The sequence below is a fragment of the Mustela erminea genome, chromosome 6, assembly GCF_009829155.1.
Source record: "Mustela erminea isolate mMusErm1 chromosome 6, mMusErm1.Pri, whole genome shotgun sequence".
Lineage (NCBI taxonomy): Eukaryota > Metazoa > Chordata > Mammalia > Carnivora > Mustelidae > Mustela > Mustela erminea.
In genome coordinates, this window is record NC_045619.1 from 46,656,266 (window position 1) to 46,678,286 (window position 22,021).

Below are 22,021 nucleotides of genomic sequence, written 5' to 3' on the forward strand. Positions count from 1 at the left end.
TAAAGACTGAAAGGAAGATAACCAAACAGAATCTGGGGAGGGATGGTCCAAGAAGATGAAAAGGCAGGTATAAAGGCCGTGAGGCAGGAAAAGATCAGTTCTGTGTTTGGGTGTCTCCAAACCCCAGGCACACAGTAGGTGTGCAGTCAATATTTGCTGAGTGAATGAGCAAATGAGTTATCAGACCCAGGCCACTGGAGCATAGGAGGCAAGAAGAAGAGAGGCCAAGCCGTGAAAGGCTTTTTAGAGCATGGGTGAGGAGTTTGGATTAACCAGTAACTTGAGCAATCTACTCTGCCCTCCCCTCCTCCTCATAACATTTCCCACACCCAGCTCAAATCCTGATCTACAGTAGCAGGACCGGTTGTTTAGCATTCAACATCTGTGTTCATAAGCTGACAAGAGCTGTGCCTTCATCCATGAATTCATAATTTATGACTATGTAAATTATAACAATTAATCGCTATGACAATTTGTTTAAAAGGCAGCTGTCTGTCCACTACGTCTAATCAGAAGCAGCCCCGCCCCTCCCATGCCGTCTGGGATGGGTTTCTTTGTGGCAAGGAGAAGTGGTCATCGCTGGTCCCAAATTCCTGGAAGGCAGTAGCCAAAGCACACGCAGTGTCATGATGCAGGATAAATAGGTTCAAAAGAAGTCGAGGAATTCCAAACAAAGATGAGAACAAAGAAGAAAAATGAATCAATTTATTTATACTTCGTACAGTAGTTTCAAATACTCCTTATAGGAAATAACAGTATCTGGCAACTTTCCCCAGTCCCAAACTGCCTTGAATCTGTTACAGTTCTCTCTAATTTCTCATATTATTATGTGCTTTTTAAAAAGAAAAATGTAATCAGTAAGAGCCTGAGTTTGAACTTTTCCTCATTGTTTCATACTATGTGAATCCCTATGGGCTACTTAGGACCCCCTAATTTTGGGGAGAACTCTCCTGTAAGCCTTAAGATTCTCCAGGAAAAAGAACTATGAGTTATATAACTTTGGAAAAGACATGCCTGTGACCACTACTGTGCCTCTCCTTCACGCATTGCCATCATTCCTCATATACATCAGTAGTAAAATAAATGACAACACATGATTCTAAATATATGTGTCTGATAGACCAAAAATAAAAGAACCCTATTTAAAGAAATCATTTCTTCTTTTCCTAATTCCTATTTCCAAGGGCATTATTAGCAGATCACTGCTAATAACCTAGAATAATCTAAACTGTGTTATAAGGATTTTTTGTTGTCGCCTTATTTGATTAGGCCTTCAAGTTTTGCCTTTTTTCCTACACCGAAGGAAGGATTATAGGAAGAATGTTAGACAGTATGTTGAAAATGAAGTATAATTTTTAGATGAATTTATAGTGTACAATAGGTCGTGACATGTAGTGTTTAAAAAGAAAAAGAAAAGATGGTCGGCAAAACTTGGGGGAGATCGGATTTATTGAGGATTTGGGCAAAGGACAGAAAAGAGTAGTATATTTGGGTGAGAAGATAAATCAAGTGTGCCGGTCAATTTATGAGAAAATTCTATAAACTTCAGTGGAAAAGACAAAGCGAAAGAGAGACAGCAGAAGCTAGAAAGGTGCAACCTACATGATGGATGAATTTAAAAGAGAGAAAAAAAATGTGATGGGGATGTAATCTATGACCAGGTAAACCAACACCTGCACAGCATGTAAATGTTCACAAAAGGTGCTTTCACATCTGTGACCTTATTTATTCTTCCTAACAGCTCTGGGAAGTATTCAGAGTGGTGTAATTCCAGTTTGACAGACAGGAAACCACATTGTTTTCAGAATACAGCAAGAAAAGAGAAAGGTAATGAATGTCAAAAAGGAACGAAGCTGCAAAAAGACCCCTGTAAGGCTAGAAGGCAGCCTGTATTTAATGGAGAGTGGAGGGACCGCCTCTGATGCTGCAGAGGTGTGTCAGGCTTGAAAAGCCTTTGAACTTGGGGGCAAAATACAGAGAGGGAGAAAAGCTCTCTTGGAAGGCAAGTCATCTGGGCAGGGAAATAGGAAAGATTCTGTCTTCCCAGAAATACACATGGTTCAGGTTTGACCTTTGAGTGTTTGCTAACTTGAAAAAGAGATTTGAGATCTCGGGTCTGGCTGCAGATTTAAAGCCCATAGGATCCCTGAAGGGATAGAAATTTCATTTTTTAATTTAAAGATCTCTTAAAAACATGTTTTCTAAAAGGATCAAAACAATTTTCACCTTTTTCTGCTTATCCTCAAAGTAGATACAGTTTATAGAGAAGTTGATACTCTAGCTTTCTGTATAGTATCTGAAAAAGAAGGGACTCTGACATTCTTCACATTAATTTAGCTCCAGAGAATTCGGTTTTGAAAATTAAAATGTGTAAAAATCTCATCTCTTCTGGCAGTTGTCAGGGCAGGCACCCAAGAAAAGCAATCGAGCACTATAAAAAGTTGTTGCAATATTTTGCTTGTATCACCTGTGTACAATTAAACATTTTTGCTCTTTGGTTATTAGGAACTCTTTTCAAATCCATTCTCAGATACATGATGATTCAGGTACTGAGACAGTTGCTAAAAAGCTATAGTTAGCGCTGAAAACTGAGTAAATTCCGGGTTTTGTAATAGATGTGGGAACTGAGCCATCCATCGTATTTTCCTCAAAGGAGAGTTTTACAGCTTTCTTATATTGCTCAGACAATTATGGATGAAATGGTATTAACTACTGGATGGTCAGTGATGAAACTGCTCTGCAATTTGCTTTGTGGGTTGAACAACTGGCAGCGATTACCTTTGTTCTTGGTCAGCACCATTTGCATAAGATTTAGGGAGGACGAAGACCTCTATACAAGAGACAGGGGAAAGTGAGTGGCAGAGAAAAATAAAGGTCAAGTTGACAATGGACAAGATCCTTTGGGGGTCCTTTTCTCTTGCTGGTGTCAGGGGGATGTGCAATGGGACAAATGAATGCCTTGAGGTGAGAAGGGCAAAAGCACTCTCTAATAAAAGTCTTCAGGAAGGACTGGAGGCGACCTAGGGAAATCTGCTGCGGTCAAGTTTAATCCTGGGAAAAAGAGGCCCTGGAGAAAGCAGATGAGGAAGATAGGAAGGAAGATAGGGAGGGGGGAGGCGCTGGGTGTGGAGGGAGGAAGGGGGCGGGGGGGGGTGCTGGAAAGTGAGAGGGAGCGAGTACTGATTGCGGCTCCGACGGCGGGGGGTGGGGCGGGGGGGTGGGGAGGACCACCGAGTGGGAAAAAGTGAAAGTCGCGGGAGAGGAGGAGGAGGCAGAGCCCGGTGGGCCCGGAGGGGACCCCCGGGCCAGGGAGGCGGCGGCGCGGTGCAGCGGGGGCAGCGCGGCCCGCCTCGGGCCCCCTTGGCAGCCTCAGGCGTTGGCTCCTCGGGGCTCCCTCCCTCGCCGGCGCATTGTTCCTTTGCCGGGAGACGAGGAAATTGCCTTTTGATTGCGGAAGTCCGCGGCCGGGGCCCGGGGCGAGGCAGCGCGGGTCAGCATGGCAGCGTGGGAAGGGCGGCGCGCTGCCTGCCCCCGCCGCCTCTCGCGTCCGCAGCCCGCCCGGGGCGGCAGCAGCAGCAGCGGCGGCGGCGGCGACGACAGCGACCGCGGCGGCCCCGGCGCGTCGCCCTCCGGGAGGGAAGCGCTGTGCGCCCGCGGGGCGCGCTGAGCGCGCGCAACAGGTGGCCCCAGCGCGGGCCGTCGGGGCCGCCCCGCGCGCGCCCCAGCCCCTCTGCGGAGTCCGGGTGGTGCCGGCTGAGCGCGATGCTGAGCCATGGAGCGCGGCTGGCCTTGTGGACCGCGCTGAGCCTGCTACAGGTGAGTGGCCCGAGAGAGGTGGCGGCCGACGCGCCCCTCCCTGCCGACGACCGAACTCCCACTCGGCTGTCGGGTCGCCTGGGTTGTGGTTTGCAGAGCGAGATGGCCGAATGTCTTCCTCTCCCTTGGGAAGAAAGGTCCTCTTCTGAGCCCCCCGGCCGGACTGACAGCTCATCCTACTGTCAAAGGCACAAAGCCGCCTTCCTTCTCTCCAGCTGCTCCCGAGAAAGAGCGGCCGGGGAGAAAGTTGCCACCCACCTCCTCCGCGGGTCTTTCCTCTGGCTGGAGGGCAAAGGGCTGGGTTGAGGCTGGGAGTGAGGACTGAGGAGGCGGCTTGGGGACCTTGCTGTGGACAAGTCCCTGGGCGTTCTCGACTGGGTTTCAGCTGCCTCTGGTTCCTTTGCAGACTGGACTGGGGGAGCCAGTGAGATGTAACTTCACCCTGACGGAGTCCAAGGTCTTCAGCCGGTCCGCGTCTCTCCAGTGGAGAACTTTGGGGTCACCCTGTAACTTCAGCCTCATCTATAGCAGTGACACGTCCGGGGTCGCATGGTGCCACCCCACGCGGATAGACAACACCACCTACGGATGTTACCCCAAGGATCTGCAAGCGGGAACCACCTATAACTTCAGGATTGTGTCTCTGGATGGAGAAGAGAGAACTGTGGTCTTGCAAACAGGTAAGGGGTGACAGGTGCCATGGGACAGCCAGCCCACTCTGGGCTGAGCCCTGCCTTTTCACACTGGTGTTTCATTTGAGTTCCGGACATACAAAAAATGAAGGTAAAAATACCTGTGAAGATAAATATTGACCAAGATTTTTAGTTTCCTCAGTTCTGGTTAGAAGCAGCTTGGTTGACTTTTAGAGATTTCCTTAGCGGGGAAGACAGCGGACTAACTCTTTGAAGGGGGAGTGCAGCAGAGAGGAGCCTGTGGGCTGTGGAGGGAGTTTGTTAAATTTGTTAAAATGATGTGGTTTGAGCTTCCATCACATTAAATTGTCAAGCCCTGGAATATATTAAGTAAATGTTTTTAGAATAAATAATGGAAGTGCAATGATTAGGGATATGCCTTTCCTCAACTTAGTTTTATTTTTGGAACTAGGACATAAAATCTTCAGGAATAGAATAGAGCCATTCATAGGGGAAAATTCGAAAGTCCCTTCAAATGAGGGCATGAAAATTAATTTGTGTAAGTTGAGTAACTAAAACGCGGTAATATCAGAGATGGTCCTTTGGTTACTCTGAACTTTAAGTCACTTATTTTCTTTACAGTTCTGGTAAACCCTTCCGTGTGTACATAGGAAGAGTTTGTCTTTCCCGCCTCAGTTTTCTTGTCTATAAAACAAGAGGGTCAGACTTGGCCCTCTTGTTCATGTCCAAGTTCTTACCAAACAAGAGGGTCAGACTTGGCCCACATGTTCATGTCCAAGTTCTTACCGAATGCCAACCACCTCGGTGGGGGGCTGTCGTACTCTCACCTCGTTATTCCTGTCAGCTACCCTATATGTGTGCTCTAAATTCTCTAACAACTTTGATGTTTAGTGACTTCATAGGTCTTCCTTTTAACATTATCTTTACTTGCTGCAATAGTGAAACTTCTACTCGGAAAGTCAAGTGTCACAGAAAAATTCTGGAAGTCAGATTTTAGAAACGTATTGTCCTTACTACTATTTCATGTTCAACCCAAACCAAGGTGACTTCCTTAGCTATCGGTCTTTAGAAAGGTCTGAGAACATTCAGTTCTCAGGACGGCTACAGCAGAGTCAGGAAATGAAGTTGGGTTCATGGAACAAGTCCATCAAATATTCATTCTCTCTCTCTCTTTTTTTTTTTTTTTTTGGAGAAAGATTAAGAATGCCCAATTACATCCCTTGGCTGACTTCAGATGAAACTCTGAGATAATTTCTGAGTTTTGCAGGAACTTAAATTGAAAAGAAACACCACTTGTGAAGAATTTGGTAATGTTTTTATATGGAATCAAAGAGAGACTGAAGTCAACCGCGTAATTAGAACATTTCACAGAAGTTGAAGTGGTTAGCTTTTTAGTCATAAAGCTGGTGGCCTTTGGTACGTGAGGATAGTTTTGTGAACACTCAGATTGTTAACGCTGTGAAATTTATGACATAGAACTTCCAGATGTGTTCATTGCGTTTGTTAAGGTGTCTGTTGAATGGGGGCAGAACTGTTTTTAAAAATAGGAAAAGGACTCACTGTGGGTGTTACTAGTTAGAATGCGCTCCAAGTGTGATTATGCACGTAGGTGTTCCAAGTCCAAAGACGTTTGTGAAATGTAAGAAATATTTGCATTTTATTGACTATGTTGAGTTAAAAAAAGGCTTCATCAGCATTCAGGTTTTCAACATTTTTCTTAAAGAGTTGCTTTTTACAGTCTCATAAATATACTTTTCACCACAAATTCTATGAGCTCCGTGATATTGTGAAGGATGAAATTTGTAGGTGATGGTTGTATAATGATATTTTTTCCCCACACTTATTTGTATGATGATATAATGCTTAGGATCCTCTATATTCTAAAAATAATTTTATTTAAATAAACATTTTAAAAATTAAGATATTTTTTAAATGTTTCAGGGAGGAATTTTGGGGGGGGGTGGTTGTTATTTGTTCTTTGTCATTAGTGCTTTCTTTATTTTAAGGATATATGTGAATTTTTCATTTAGTTGAGAGAAAGTACTAATATTTCTCTAATTTGCTAGGCTACAAAGATGAACTCTACAAATCATGTTTTACTCTTAGTAAAGTAGGACCAACTAGTACTACAATATTAAGTCTGAGATATAACTTCAAACAAAAAAAAGTTATTCAAAATGTATTGTGCTTTACTATTCCATTTTGCCTGTCTTGTCGGTCTAGGATAAAAGAGAATGAGAGCAAGACATGATTAGACTAGAGATACAACAGTTGCTTAGATTATCTCTGTATCATTCCAAGTGTGAATTGTCAGGTTGCTTTTCCAGATAAATTGTCTAAAATTCAGTTAATTTATTGTCATGTAGACATGGCCTAAAATATTAAAAAAAATTTTTAACTACATGGGAACTATTTTAGCAACAACCAGTTTCACTCCAGATTTGAAACCAGAATTGAAAAAACATACATGGATTCAGCTAACATTCACCAAGCATGGATTCTGCAGGGAATTATGCCAAGTGGTGACTGGTGTCCTTGTAAGAATGAGGAACAGAACATGGTCCCTGTCCTACAGTCTGTACAGAGGGGAGGGAAGTTCATGATGAAGGTGGGGACAGAGCTTTCCCACTTCTTTCCTGGAGGAAGACCTTGCCCTGCCTCCTATGTGCCATGCTGCCATCATCACAGAGAAGACATGAGACCTTTCTCAGATTCCTTCGGTCATTAGACTGGTTGATGCAAAAACCATGATAAGTTGAAAGCCAAATTAATTAGCTGTGAACAAAAATAATTTGAAAGTCAAATTATCTAGTCATGAATTCATTGGAAATCAAATAATGAAGACTATTGAAGAACTCCAACACTTTTCTGACACTGTCCTTCAAGTCTAAGCAGGGGCTGCAAATTTGTAACCCCTTGGGGTGTCTAGCTAGGTGTCTAACTTAATACGTTTTGTTTGGCTCACATAATATTTGCAAAAAATCCAGATGATTTTTGCCAGCATTAAACACAGAAAATTCACGTAAGTGCCAGATTTATGGGTTCCCCTAAAATATTGGAAGATTTGTCAAAGCTGGGCCACTCTGCCTGGAATTCTCCAGAGCTAAGTTGTAGTATCTCTCCTTTTAGATACCAATTCACTGGACTCCCCCTGGACCACTTCATTTATTTCCGTACTTGAATTCATGCTAAGGGCACTTGAGTTTGTTTAATGAAAACTTAGAGTTTTCATTTAGAAGTTTTGGGGGACTTTTATCTTTCCACAAAAGGAAAGTAGCTTTCCAATATCTAAAATGACATGTCAGGGCACCTGGGGCTCAGTGGGTTAAAGCCTCTGTCTTTGGCTCAGGTCATGTTCTCAGGTCAAGCCCCACATCAGGCTCTCTGCTCAGCAGGGAGCCTGCTTCCCCCGCCCCCTCTCTCTGCCTGCCTCTCTGCCTGCTTGTGATCTCTGTCTGTCAAATAAATAAATAAAATCATTTAAAAAAATGGCATCTCACACATGGTATTCAATAAATATTGATTAAGTAGAAATGGATGAATGAATAGCTAATGAATGGGTGGATGGATAGATATGAATGAATAAAGTGAACATTTCAGTGGGGGAATATATGTATTCTAAAAATATGATCTATTCTCCTTGGGTTATAGGTATGTTATAAAACCCAGGGAAGTAGTCTGGCAGTAAAGAACTTCACTTACAGGCAGACTATCTTAATAGCATATGCCTTCTTGTTAGTTTTAGCTACTTAATAATCAGCCTAGAACAAAGGGTGAAAAAAAATAGCTCTTTTAATGTGGCTAACTCCTTTATCTTTAACAAGAACCACCAACAAAACAAACAAAAAACAAAAAACAAAAAAAAAAAAACACTTTAGAAGCATTAGTTACTAAGTTACCATATCAGCTCTTATTTCTACTTCAAAATGTTACTTATTGAATTAGTTTACTAAGGCTTCCATGATAAAATACTGGACCAAGTGACTTAAATAACAGAACTTTATTTTCTCACAATTCTGGAGGCTAGAAGTCCCAGATCAAGGTGTCAGCAGCTTTTTCTCTGAGGATTCTCTAATGTTCATTCCCCTAGGTTGTCTGGGTTCTAGAAGGACACCAGTCATTGGATAAAGGCCCACCCTAAAAACCTTAGTGGAACACCATTACCTCTTTAAATGCCTTATCTCCAATACAGTCCCATTTTGAGGTACTGGGGGTTTAGGGCTTTAATGTATGAATTTTAGAGGGACACAATTCAGCCCATACACTTACAGAGCTTTAAACACAAGCCAGCACTTCTCAATAATGTCTGTAAGCTACTTCCCTCAAAATCTTTGGCAGAACTTATAAAAGCATGTATTATTGGCTTCTACCCCACATGTAATGAATTTAGAAAGAGTGGAGGCTGGGGTATCAGATTTTAAACAAATATCACAGTGAATCAATGCACAGTGAAGTTTAAGAGCTATTGACATAGTTTTTCTATTATTCATTGGCATTAAGATTCTGGTAGCCTTCCTTTTTATGCATGACTAGATCTGTAATACTGAAGAGTAATACCTTAACCAGGAAGAAACTAATACTCTAATATTTGTCTTGTGCTTTTATATTATCTAAAATAGGTCCACCTACTTTACTTAGTAGGTAAGACTATAAAATACATATTATACTGACCATATATTGTTTAATTTTATTATTTAGGGATTATTGTAAAGGAGCAGGTTGTGTAATGGTTGAGAGCTCAGATCTAGAAGCAGCCAGCTCCAACACTTACTAGCCAAGCAAGTTACTAACTTCTCCAGGCCTGTTTCCTAACTTATAAAATGGGGATGATAATAAATAGAATGTCTACTTCATAGGATCATTTTGCAATTTTATTTGGGTCACATATAAATTCTAGAATCGTGTTTGTCACATACTATGTCCACAGTAAGTTTACTATTATTACTTTCAGGTTGGAGATAAGATTGATATTAGTGAAAATTAACTAATCAGAATTCACACAACTAGTGTATAATAGAACCAGAACTTGAACCCTGGGTTTCTGGCTCAGCTCCAATTCTTTCCACTATTCTGCAGAAAAGATATAATTTTAAAGTTGTTATTAGTTCTTTCAAATTACCATGTGATATTTTGTTCCTACTTTTCAAGTCAACTTTTAAAGAAGAAAAAATATATAACAAAATACCTTAAATCTATGTATCCTTACCCTACACAAAAATAGAATAATGATTAAATGTGTTTTAGAGTGAAGAAATTTTAAGCAGCTATTGATTTTCAATTGTGTGGAACGTTTGGTGATGATTTCAATATTTAGCAATCAGCCATTGGCAGTCTACTCGTTTCAGGAATTCTAAGGTCAAGCTAAGCTATGAATGTGGAATGAACCAACCTAGTTCTCTGAAGTTGATCTTTTGAGTGGTTGGGAAGCTTCTCCCATCAGTCTGACTTCTCTGGGTGAGCATGGCATTCTACAGGTTAGCAAGAAAGACATAAAGTCTTATTTTTCCAGACAGAATAAGAGAAGAACAAAGAATAATTTTTTTCACCTTCCATTTCCAGACATCTATGTGCTGGAATCCCCCTAGGGGATAAAGGATAATGCTAATGCCTTTCTGATTTTATAGGGGAAATCAAGCCCATTCTGTCTGTATGAATGTATATCAATGAAGATGAATATATGCCCCTAAACATATAATATGCAAATAAAGTTAACAAGGTAGTTTTGCAGGTAGATTTCCAGGAATTTTGGGGTTTGGTTTTGCTTTCCTTACTTTTATGTGGAAAAACTCCAACACATAAAAAAGGAAACAGAATAGTATAATTAACTACCAGGTACTCGTCACCCACCTTTAACAGTTCCCAACTGATAGCCAGTCTTATTTCTTCTGTATCTCCACCCATCCCCCACCCTCTATCATTTTGATGCAATCCAAGCCATCATTTGATTCCATTTATACATATTTCAATATGCATTTTGGAAAGATAAGAATTATTTTTCACATAACCACGATATCACTCTATACCTAAATTAACAATAAGGCTTAGAAGCACACTGCAAGGGCTAGATCATGAGTTTCTGCAGAGGAGAGGCCAAGGGACTTCTCTTTCTGTGGCATTTATGCAGAACTTTAGGTAATATTGAGAAAGCCTCGCTTGTTAATATCGAAGTATTGAAGTGGGGCTCCTGAAGGCCGTCCTGGGGATGGCGGGGTTAAAGCCGCCCTGGGCTGTCGGTGCCCACCTGCCCCTCTGATGTTCACTAGAAGTGCTTTAGCTTCATCTGCTTCTCACTCTGTAACACCCCTTCTTTCTCTGACTTCAAACTCCCCACTTTGACCTTCCAAACGTGCTCAGATTCCTGTCCTTCGTGAAGCCAGCCTCTGAGACCTTAGCCCGTGGCTGTCATTCTCCGTTGACACCTTTAGCCCCGTTGCTGGCCTGCATTCCTCTGAACAGCAGCAACAGCAGCAGCGTGAGCACCAACTGCCCTTTACTGAGAGCTCAGCCTGCGCGCGGGCTGCACTTACCATTCCCTCTGTTCCTTCTTAATGCTTACAACTCTGTGTAGGGGGTGTCGCTACAGAGGAGGAAACAGCAGCACAGAGCTCCAACATTGTGCTTAGTCATGACTCTGAGTGACAGCGATGGGATCCGGACCCACGTCTAGTCGGACATCAGAGTCAGCCTCCCTGATAATTCAACTTTTGTTTAGCTTTCCTGCATGTATCTCAAGTGCCTGAGTAGACTGTAAATTCTCAGGAGAGCATCTGCGACTTGCGGACCCAGGGCCCAAGATGGACACCCTCAGAGTAAGGTGGCCCCCTACACAGCTGTGAATGATGATGCAGATTTCTGTGGAATCTGCTTGAATTTCCCTTTTGGGGTATTAAAATTTGGAAAGTCCGCTACTACTTGACCTTCATATCTAGTGTCAATACATCAAATGCATCTTACTCTGATGAATTACCACAGTAGAGTACATCATCTTAAAATAAGTCTGGAAGCCACCTGTGATCAAACAGCCACAATCACGGGGCGCCTGGGTGGCTCAGTGGGTTAAGCTGCTGCCTTCGGCTCAGGTCATGATCTCGGGGTCCAGGGATCGAGTCCCGCATCGGGCTCTCTGCTCAGCAGGGAGCCTGCTTCCCTCTCTCTCTCTCTCTCTCTCTGCCTGCCTCTCCATCTACTTGTGATTTCTCTCTGTCAATAAATAAATTAAAAACAAACAAACAAACAAACAAAAAACAGCCACAATCACAAAGTAAAAGAAGATTATCCCTCTATAAGTGCATTTAATTGACTGCAGATTATGAGCAATTGCTTTGTCATTTTGTTCTTTCTTGTTTTCAAAAACCTTCACCAACCCCCCCCCCAAAAAACTCCCCAAACAAACAAACAAAAATCTGTTTGTGGCTTTCCTCTACCCTTACCTTGATTTCCATAAGAAAATTCCCAATTTTTTTTGGATAAATAGTTGATGTTCCTTCCATTCTATGTAGAGTGCTACAAAAATGCAGCTTCCGGACTCCTAGCTTCCCTGCTTTTAACTAGAATAGTATCCCAGTTTCTGTAGAGATACAGAAATGGGCCCTGTCATTAGTCTAGAATTAGTGGTGAAAGATAAATTGTGTGTGTGGCGGGGAGGGGTAATAATATCCTATTTGAGGTGACCTTGAGTGCCTATGGAGAAGCTTACTTCATCTCACAGAAAGATTTGGTTCTGTAAGAAGGATAAGGATGGCGATGGGGAAGATATGCCAAGAGGTGATTTGATAACAGTCGGGGAAAGGGAGAAAATAAGGAAGACACCCAGAAAACTCTGGGAGCAGCTCAGATCTAAGGTAGTGGGGTCTCAGGTAAAGACAGTCAGATTAGGGAAGCAAAAGGAAGAGTCAAGAAAAGATTTAAAAAAAAAATCAGAGTAACTTTCACAGCCACAGAGTTAGATTTATGTGTGATTATGTGTGATTCATTTTATCTCGGCAACAGTAGTCTAACCATCAAGTGAAAATTCTGTAAATTTACCTATTATTTTCCATAAAAATCTGGTTTGAGTGTTGTTTTTTTTTTTTATTACACCGAACATGCATTCAAGACAACATCCCCCCTGGGACAGCTGTGATAGAAGGAACTTGCAGGCAGGTATTAGAATCTCAGTTATACTACGCATCACATACATGACCTAATTGAGTCACTTCACGTCTCTGACCTATTCCAACTGAGAAAACTCACTGTAAACGATCAGATCCTACATAGATATACTGTGTTTCTCTCATGACTGGGAGAAAAGCTTTGGCATTAGCTCTTGGATGGCCTGCAGTTGTTAAAAGGTTGAATTTATTTTCAAAGTAAATATTATCATCTCAAATTCTAAACACCACAAATTCCTATGTCAATAAATAATAATGTGTTAGTGGCCATACAAAAGAATTTTTTTAAGCAGATATTACTTGTTACTTGCATTTTATATATATGAATTTCTCCTTCTTTCTAAGTCCCATTTTTTAAAAAGGGAAATAAAGAAGAATTCATTTTTTCAGAAATTTAGCTAAACTTCATCTTTTCCTCGAAGAACAGAAAAATGAGCTTGACATCAAGATCACTTATGAAATTGTCAGGCTTCCTGATACTGGTAGATTCATTGACATCTAGATGATGAGTACCACAGGACTTTACATTTTGCATTCCATATTCCAGGTTTGTCTGAAACTGAGAAGTGCAAACAAAGATGTCTCAAATTTATGGCTAATGATACATTTTGATATATTGATTGAGATTAAATCACTGATTTATGGTTTTCCACAGTTCTTGTAGTTTATCAAACTTCACTAGTTACAGAGTGATACATGGAAAAATCAGAAAGGCTATAAATGCACCTGTGGGCATTGACACCTCTAGGCATGGCGATGAATTATGTAAGTCAAGTAGGGTTTTCTAATTAGGCGCAACCTGTCATATGATCAAAAGATTACATACATATAACTACATTTTGAAATGGCATCAGAAATCTCTCTCTTTTGCATTCAAATAGATATAGAGATATATAAAATTCATTTGTATATATACATGAAATTCGCACCCCTTTTGGAAGGACCTGATTTGTTTCTAAGAAAATATTGAAAATTTTCTGTGAATACAGCAGAGTTTTCCTTGGGCTTAGATTGAAAAGAAGTCAGAAAACCATGTAACTTCTGCAACATTTGTAGCAATAGTGGACAAGTGCCAGCACAGAACTTTATCGCAGTATAAATGGGGTTTTAAGTGTTTGTTTCCAGTGCAGGTTCTCGCAGCCCAGGCACTTCCCAGGCTCATTGTTCCTTTGTTCTAGCGGATGTACAAAGGATTGACTGTTTTGTTTTCTGGCTTGGAGAGATTAGATAAAGTCTGCATTTCTGAACTTCACCCTCTATGCACGCAACCTTAAAATTCATTTTCTATAGCTTATATTTTGTAGATTATATGTGGTTTAGATTATACTGACCATACCATTATTTTCTTTAACCTCTATCTGGCTTGTAGACATCGATGACGGTATTGATCTCGTTTGAGCTATCACTGGAAAGCTGAGGTCCCTCCCATCCTTGTCCTTAAAATGCCTCTTCAGCAAAAATGTGTCATCTCAGTTGGCTATGACAAGGTTGTTCTTGAGTTTTGCCCGCTATTAGAGACTCATGGTAGTGAAGTATCTTTTTCTCGCCAGGCAACAAAAAACTTTCTGGGAGGGGAAATTAAGTTCTTTCTTTTTATGATGAGGTCCTTAATTACAGACTAGGATGTAGAATAGAAAATTTAAATGATATTACCAGAAAAAAGAGTTCTGTTTTTTTGTAAGAACTTATAAATGAGAATCATCTTGGGAATTTTTAATTTTATCTTAATGGTTAGAAAGTTAGGTCATGGGAATCAACTGATAAGATTTTATCCAGTTTTTGTGTTCTCTTTTAATGAAGAAGGCAATTAGGGCTACTAGTTTAGCTTTAAAGAAAATTATATTCCACTTCGGCCTCCATTTTGTCAGTGATTCAGGGGAAACTTTTTTTGTGCTCAAGGAGACAACATAAGTTTGTATTACTGAGTGTCCATTTATGCCAGGTAAAATTTGCTCTACACCTCCTCAAACATCCAAGAATATAGATTATATATTATATTATATTATATATATATTATATATATTAAATATAATATAATATATATAGAGAGACTATGATTATTTGATACTCCCAGACAGAGGGGAATGTGGAGGCTTAGAGAGGTTAAGTAACTTGTCCAAAGTCTTGTGACTGACCCACGACGGAGCCGAGGACTTGAACTGAGTTCTGTCTGACCCCAAAGCCCACACACTCCACCTAGATGATTCCCTGCTTCCGTGACAGGACCGCCTCCTGTTTACAGAAATAGTAACAACAACAGTAGCTAACATTGAACACCTGCTATGTGCCATACACTGTTCTGAGTGGCTGTTCTAAGCTCTAGATAAAACAACGTTATCTTCATAAATATCTTGCCAAATAGATAGTAGTCTTAACTGCATTGCGTAGATGAGACAGCGGCGGTGCAGAGGGCTTAAAGCATTGCCTGAAGTACACAGCTATGCTACTGACAGCCAGACTTAGCCCCAGGCTCTCAGACAACAGTGCTTATGCTCTGCCTGTGAACTTCTGCTGTGCTAAGGTATAAACCACACAATTTGTACTGTGGGCTCTCTGAGTTACTGCTGTCTAGGCTCCCTTGTCAGCAGACATTTATATTATTATTAGTTCCTATATTATGAAATGTCATGTGGCTTGTGTGCTTTTTGCAAGATGTACTCCTATAAGTCACAGCATAAAACATGCAAAGAAAGACATTATATCGACCATAAGCTGTATTTAGCTTCTGGATGGTGTCTCTAGGTGACCCAAAGATAATCTCAGGAGCTGGCGGGCCATAGACACCTTTTTAATACAGAATAAGGTTACGTTGTTCCTATTTATGTGGATGTTGATCACAAGCAAGCACCTTCTTAAAACATATACTGTTCTAAGAAGATCTAGAATCTGAAGCTATTTCGTGAGCAAAATATAATTAACCAAGATGTGGATAAGAACTGAGATCTCTAGAGCCATGCCACGAAAACATCTGACCTAGCTTTGAGTTTTAGCCTCCAATATCTCGATCCGATTTTCTAGATCAAGAACCAGGTTGGATTTCTGAAAATTCCTCCTATGCAAGTATCTCTCAAAGTTGTCCTTCCCTGCATTCAGGTAGGGAGAGACTTATTTCTCTCATGGTCCTATTGCACCATAGAATGGCTGATCCCTAAACACTGCTGACTTATTTCCTACCCCAGGGACGTGCTGTTCATCCTATTTCAAGTTCCACAGCGAAGATTCCATGCATGGGAAATGGGAAATGGGACTCCCCAAACTCACCCATGACAGTTGAATCTAAGTGAACATCTAGGTGAGGACTAACCCTTCGTACCCTCTCTAGAGGCTTCAGCAGCTCCAAAATGTCCCAGAACTCAAGTTGAGAAAATCTAAGGATGTAAGGAATTCCACCTATTGGGAGAATTCATTTTGATGAGCAAACCTAGGTTAGGCTCATAATCAAGTCTCTATCTTTGGTGGGTTTCTGATATTTAAAAACAACCTAAAGCGATGTATTCTTAACCCCCCAAATCCACAACCTAAAGAAGAAAAAGTTCAGTACAAATTTCAAAATTAGTTCTGAATATCTGTATTTTCTCTTGAGATTTTTGGTATTTATCCAGCCATAGCCCTGGATGTTTGTCCGTGTATGAAAAGTGCTAAACTTGCAAGCCAACGAAAATATAACCTTACTTGGAATTCTAAGCTCAGAACTGTCCTAACAAAAAACGTTTTTATTAGAAAAAGAAGTTTATATGACTAGTAGCTAAGTGGATTTCGTTTTTAAATGAAACGGTAAGTTTAAAAGTGGAGTAAATACCAATTTGTTTCACAGGCAGCAGATTCTTAAAGTTTTTAAGGAAAATGAACCTGGGTTCCAGCAAACTATCATATATTTGCAAAAGTCTTCAAGTCATGTTCTCTTTCTGGATTTGGCCTCACAGATCCTTTACCTCCGGTTAAGTTTGAAGTCAGTGAAGAGAAGACTACTTCAACCAGCTTGCACGTTCGGTGGACTCCTTCTTCTGGAAAAGTCACCTGGTATGAGATGCAGTTGTTTGACAATAACCAAAAGATACAGGAGACCCAAATTCACGAGAGTGCTTCATGGAACGAACATACATTTTTTAACCTCACTGCTGGTAATAAATACAATATTGCCATCACAGCTGTTTCTGGAGAAAAACGTTCCCCTACCATTTATACTAATGCATCAACAGGTAAGACCTGCTTACAGATAGTAGAGTATTTAATCATCTAGGCTTCTTTTGGAGTTATATTAAAATTGAAGAGATAGAAATAAGAAAGCCCCCAGACCAAAGCTGACAGATAGGTAGGTAGATAGACAGACAGACAGATGTTATGCAGTACAGTGGGAAGAGTAGACGGAAAATAAGAAGATGTGGCTGTGCAGCTGGCTTGCTGGGTGATTTCAAACAAGTTCTGGGACTTCTCTGGGACTGGAATTTTCTCCAGAGTGAAATAGATGTTTCCTAATGACCTTCCTAACTCAAATCTTAGCAACAACATTTTCTGCCTCCTTTTCTGAGTTGTGCCATAAAACTTATGTTTAAGTGTTTTCCTCCTTTGCATACTCTTTTCATAATATCAAGTCATGATGTTTCCTAAATATTCCTACATCTGGAACAAGTGTTTGCTCGCACCCACCCATACCAATGTCAATGACACACTTCACCTCCTTCCGGGAAGTGCTTTCCTTCTGGTCATGCTCTCTCCTCTTACTTTCTCACCTGATTTATTGCTATCTTTCTGGTTTTCATCTTCCTTTTTTTTTCTCTTTGATGCCCAGCCACATCATAGTTAATTGGCAAAAATTACCTTACTGTTAAATGGGGGAGAGAGACTAGTAAACTATGATGTAGTTTTGGGTGTGGACTTTGAAAAGAGCATTAATTCAGATTGCAGTGAAATTTCAAGAGCGCCACTGTCATTACTTATTACACAAATTAGATGTACAGAGAAGCATCCATGAATATGTGATTTTGAATTAAACATGTCTATGTCTTCTTGAAGGAAATTATGAATGATCCTTTGGAAATGCATTTTATTTTTCTAGTGCCATCCCCAGTGAAAGATATCAATATTTCAGCAAAAACCAATTCCCTCCTGGTTTCCTGGTCCCATGGCTCTGGAAATGTGGAAAGATACCAGCTGATGCTGATGGATAAAGACATCCTAGTTCATAGCAGTGTCATAGACAAATATGCTACTTCCTACAGTTTTCATGGACTGACCCCTGGCCACCTCTACAACCTTACCATTGTGACCGAGGCTGCAGGACTACAAAACTACAGATGGAAACTGGCCAGGACAGGTAAGTGCCACTAACTAGCTGAACAAAGTAAAGCTCACGTCAAGAAAATGTTTAATAACCATGGTTTATTAAGTTATTTGACTAGGAGACAAATTGAAATTCATACATTATAGAAAGCCCTTAAGATATTCCCACTTTTCTATTCAGAGGAAGAGGGACTCCCATGTATTCTAAATTTTAGACCAGTCTGAAATGGCCGAGCTAGCCATTGATATAATCTCGGCTTATCTTTTTAGTATTCTGACCTTTTTGATAAGAATTCCTACTTCCTTCTCTTAAATAAGCATCCCTTGCCTTTGTGACATCACTCACTATGAGCCAAGATGAATTTTCTCAGTCCTATCCAACAAAACTTGTCCTGAGACCCAACACTACAGGAGCTGTTCTCACATGCTAACATAGCTGGAGAAACTAATCTGTGCTAAATGAATGTGGACATGAATAATTCATGTCCACATTCATTCATTATCTACTGAGTATAGTATAAACTATATGCTAGGCATTGTGGATATAATAGTGCCCAAGAAGGTCAAAGTCTTTGTCCTTATGGAACTTACATTCTAGTAGATTCTAATGCTTCTGATGGGTCTAATGTGTTAATAAATTCCCTCTCTCGGTAAGCTATCTGATTTTAAGAGAAACTTCTAAGTATATAGAGCCTTAGAAATTACTCTGGCGGGGGGAGCTCTTAGATCTACAAGAGATTAAAAAAAAATAATAACTACAAGAGATTGATGGGAAAGATATTTGGGGGGCACCTATACACTTACATATCTCATATCATACCTCAGAGATGTACAGCCATTCCCAACAAAAATGTACCATATATGTTGGGACACCTGGATGGCTCAGATGTTGGAATATGCAACTCTTGATCTCAGGGTTGTAAATTTAAGCCCCATCTTGGGTATAGAGACTGCTTAAAAATACTACCTTTTTTTTTTAAGTACCTTATATCTTTAAAAAAAAAAAAAACTTATTTATTTACTTGGGAGAAAGCAAGCATGGATGGCATGGAGGATCAGAGGTAGAGAGAGAGAAGCAGATTCCCCACTGATCAGGGATCCCAGTGCGGGGCTTGATCCCAGGACCTTGGGAACATGACCTGAGCTGAAGGCAGATGCTTAACTGACTGAGCTACCCAGGCACCTAAAAAGTACCTTATATCTTAAGACTTCTTTATGTATAGCAAGGGCAATTTACATTTCTCGCTGGTCTATGCAAAGCAGCATGCTGTGCCCATTTTAAAAATGAAATATTTTTATTTTGCTATTGGTGAAGCCCAAAATTGTGATATAGCCAAGAGGTGGAAGAAATAGTCACTGAAGTGTCTTTCTTTTGTAATCGTTTTCTTTTTCTTTTTAAAAATTAACGTATAGTGTATTATTTGCTTCAGGGGTACAGGTCTCTGACTCATCAGTCTTACAGAATTCACAGCACTCACCATAGCACATACCCTCCCCAATGTCCATCACCCAGCCACCCCCTCCCTCCAATCTCCTCCCCTCCAGCGACCCTCAGTTTGTTTCCTGAGATAAGAATTTCTTATGGTTTGTGTCCCCTCTGGTTTCATCTTGTTTCCTTTTTCTTTTGATGAAATAATGACACAACTCTTGAGCTATAACTTTATCATGATTTTATATGAAAGATAAAATATTTTTAGCATGCAAAATTTTGTGATAGCTGGTGTGTTGGCCAATCTATTTATTAGGTACTTGCTATTATTAACTACATAAAGGTGGGAAGAAATCAGGCAGATGACAGACTTCTCTGAGCATTCCAAGACCTCATTTGCCGGTAAGGATCCCTAGGCTCAGTGAGATAGACAGAGATGTCCAGGGTTGCCCAGGTGACTAATGGCCGAGTCTGAGCCAGAATCCAGTCTCCTGATGCCCATGTTTATGCTCTTTCCACTAGTCAGACAGCCTTTCTTTGATTTTGCAGTATTCTTTTTGCTTGTGAAGTTGTTGTTTTCTTCTGAGCAGGGTGTGAATCTTGTAGGGACTAAAATGCAGGTCAAATTTGGCCATAATAAGACAGGTACTATGTCCTGAGTTAAAATGTCTTTTCCTTTCTTCTACTTAGCCCCCATGGAGGTCTCAAATCTGAAGGTGACAAATGATGGCACTTTGACCTCTCTAAAAGTCAGGTGGCAAAGACCTTCCGGCAATGTGGATTCCTACAACATTACCCTGTTTCACCAAGGGACTATCAAAGAATCCAGAACATTAGCACCCCAGGTTACTGAAACCCAATTTAAAGACTTAACCCCTGGACGTCTTTATCAAGTTACCATCAGCTGTGTCTCTGGTGAATTGTCTGCTCAGAAGATGGCAGTGGGCAGAACAGGTGAGTGTAGGGGTCCAGAATATTCCTTGGCTGTCCAGATCATTCTCTGATCCATCTTAGAACAAAATAAGTTATAAGGAAGACTCCTTTTCCAACTTGGGAAATGTAGTCTACATGACTGAGGTTGCCCATGGGCCAGGGCCCCCTATACAGAGTGAAACAGAAGGTTAATTGCATTCCTCTGAGTTATTTAAGCAAATGTGTTTGGAGTGCTTCCTGAATGGTGTGCATAAACTGGCTCTGCCCTGTGCTGTTTCATGTCACACCACTTAAGTCGTGTAAATGCATTAGCTTTGATACTAAGGAATAAAATATTTCTGATTAACTCCTAGAGTGAGAGCCAGTTAGCACTTAACCATGTTTTCCACAAATTATTTTATTAATTTATGTCACTAAATATTTATCCAGTGCCTTCTCTATATAAATTACTGTGCTATGAGTTTGGGAAGTTGTTAAAATGTCAGAGTTCCGCAAACTACACCAAATATGCCCTGTAACCTGTATTTGTGTAGCCCCGAGCTAAAAGTGGTTTTTACATATAAAAGGTTTTTTTTTTTTAGGGAAAAAGAAAGATAAATATGAGACAGAGACCGGATGTGGCCTGGAAAGCCTGAAATATTTACCTTGCCAACCTTTGCTTTTAAGGACGTTATATTTTAATCAGACAAATGTAGACTATACACACAAAAAATAAAAACGATATACTTTAATAAGAGTAATTGCATTGACGTTGCCATGTATCAGACACTAACCAAACACTTGATACCATTACCATAAGAGAGGTTCTGTTATTATCATCATTTTAGAGATAATTCAGAGAGCTCAAATAACTTGTCCCTAGTCATCTAGGCAGTGAATGGTGGGGTTGGCATTTAAACCAGAGTGTTTAATTCCAGGGTCCATTCTCTGTGCTGTTAGAGATTCCAAGTAAGAGCCATATGGTCAGAAAAACAAGAGAGCAAATTCTTGTTCAGGAGACCAGTAAAGACTTCTTGGAGGAAATGGGTTTTAACTGGACCTAAAAATTGTGAGGCTCTTGACAAGGGAAGAGGCCAAAGAGGGAAGGGTATTTGAGCAAGTATAAGCAAAGGCATGGAGGAAGAAGGGCCCAGTATATTTAGAGGTCTGCCGAACATGCACCTGGAGGCCAGTATGGCAGAGAGTGCAGAAGCAGGGTGGGTGGCTGCAGGGACTAGTCAGAATTAAGACCAGAAGGATATCGGGTCTGATTTTGGAAAGCTACAGATGCCAGACCCAGGATTTGATGTTTTATTCTGTAATTAATGGAGAGACCTTGCATGCTTTTATGCAAATGAATAATTAGACCAGAGCTACCTTGCAAGAAGATTAATCTTGTCAGTTGATAAAGGAAGGTCCCTTTCATGACCACGACATGCAGTGTCTCTACCAAAAGACACCACATCCATCAACGTCAATATCATTAGAGGCAACGTCAATATTGTCTCTAGGGCTGGTGTGCAGTCAATAAAACATAGTGGTCAGATTGCTAGATTATTAACAGTGTTACAGAAGATCCATTATTGATTTTTACTAAGATGATTTTAGCATACATTTCTTGAGTGTCTGATGTCTCCAAAATGAGGAAAAAATACTCATTTGCAATCCACAAATAGAAATGTTTTGAACTGCAGCTATTAGGTCTCTTATCTACTGTTGCCCATGAAAAGTGAATCAGTATCCTTACTTTTGGTTTTTAGAATCTCCTTTTTGACATCATT

At 40.6% G+C, this 22,021-nt stretch overlaps 1 protein-coding gene across 2 annotated transcripts in view; it reads left to right on the forward strand.

The window, feature by feature from the left end:
* The window catches only part of PTPRB (protein tyrosine phosphatase receptor type B), a 113,155-nt gene that overhangs the window by 25,864 nt on the left and 65,270 nt on the right, over positions 1 to 22,021 (forward strand). Inside the window, exons 1-5 of one of the 2 annotated variants that reach the window (XM_032347033.1) lie at positions 3,214 to 3,816; positions 4,223 to 4,496; positions 16,543 to 16,818; positions 17,676 to 17,933; positions 20,019 to 20,282. In XM_032347033.1, the coding sequence (XP_032202924.1) occupies positions 3,763 to 3,816; positions 4,223 to 4,496; positions 16,543 to 16,818; positions 17,676 to 17,933; positions 20,019 to 20,282 (1,126 nt within the window). In that variant the 5' untranslated portion in view covers positions 3,214 to 3,762. Of the gene's footprint in view, positions 1 to 3,213; positions 3,817 to 4,222; positions 4,497 to 16,542; positions 16,819 to 17,675; positions 17,934 to 20,018; positions 20,283 to 22,021 lie in introns of those variants that run through there. The other variant, XM_032347032.1, reaches the window with a different exon arrangement.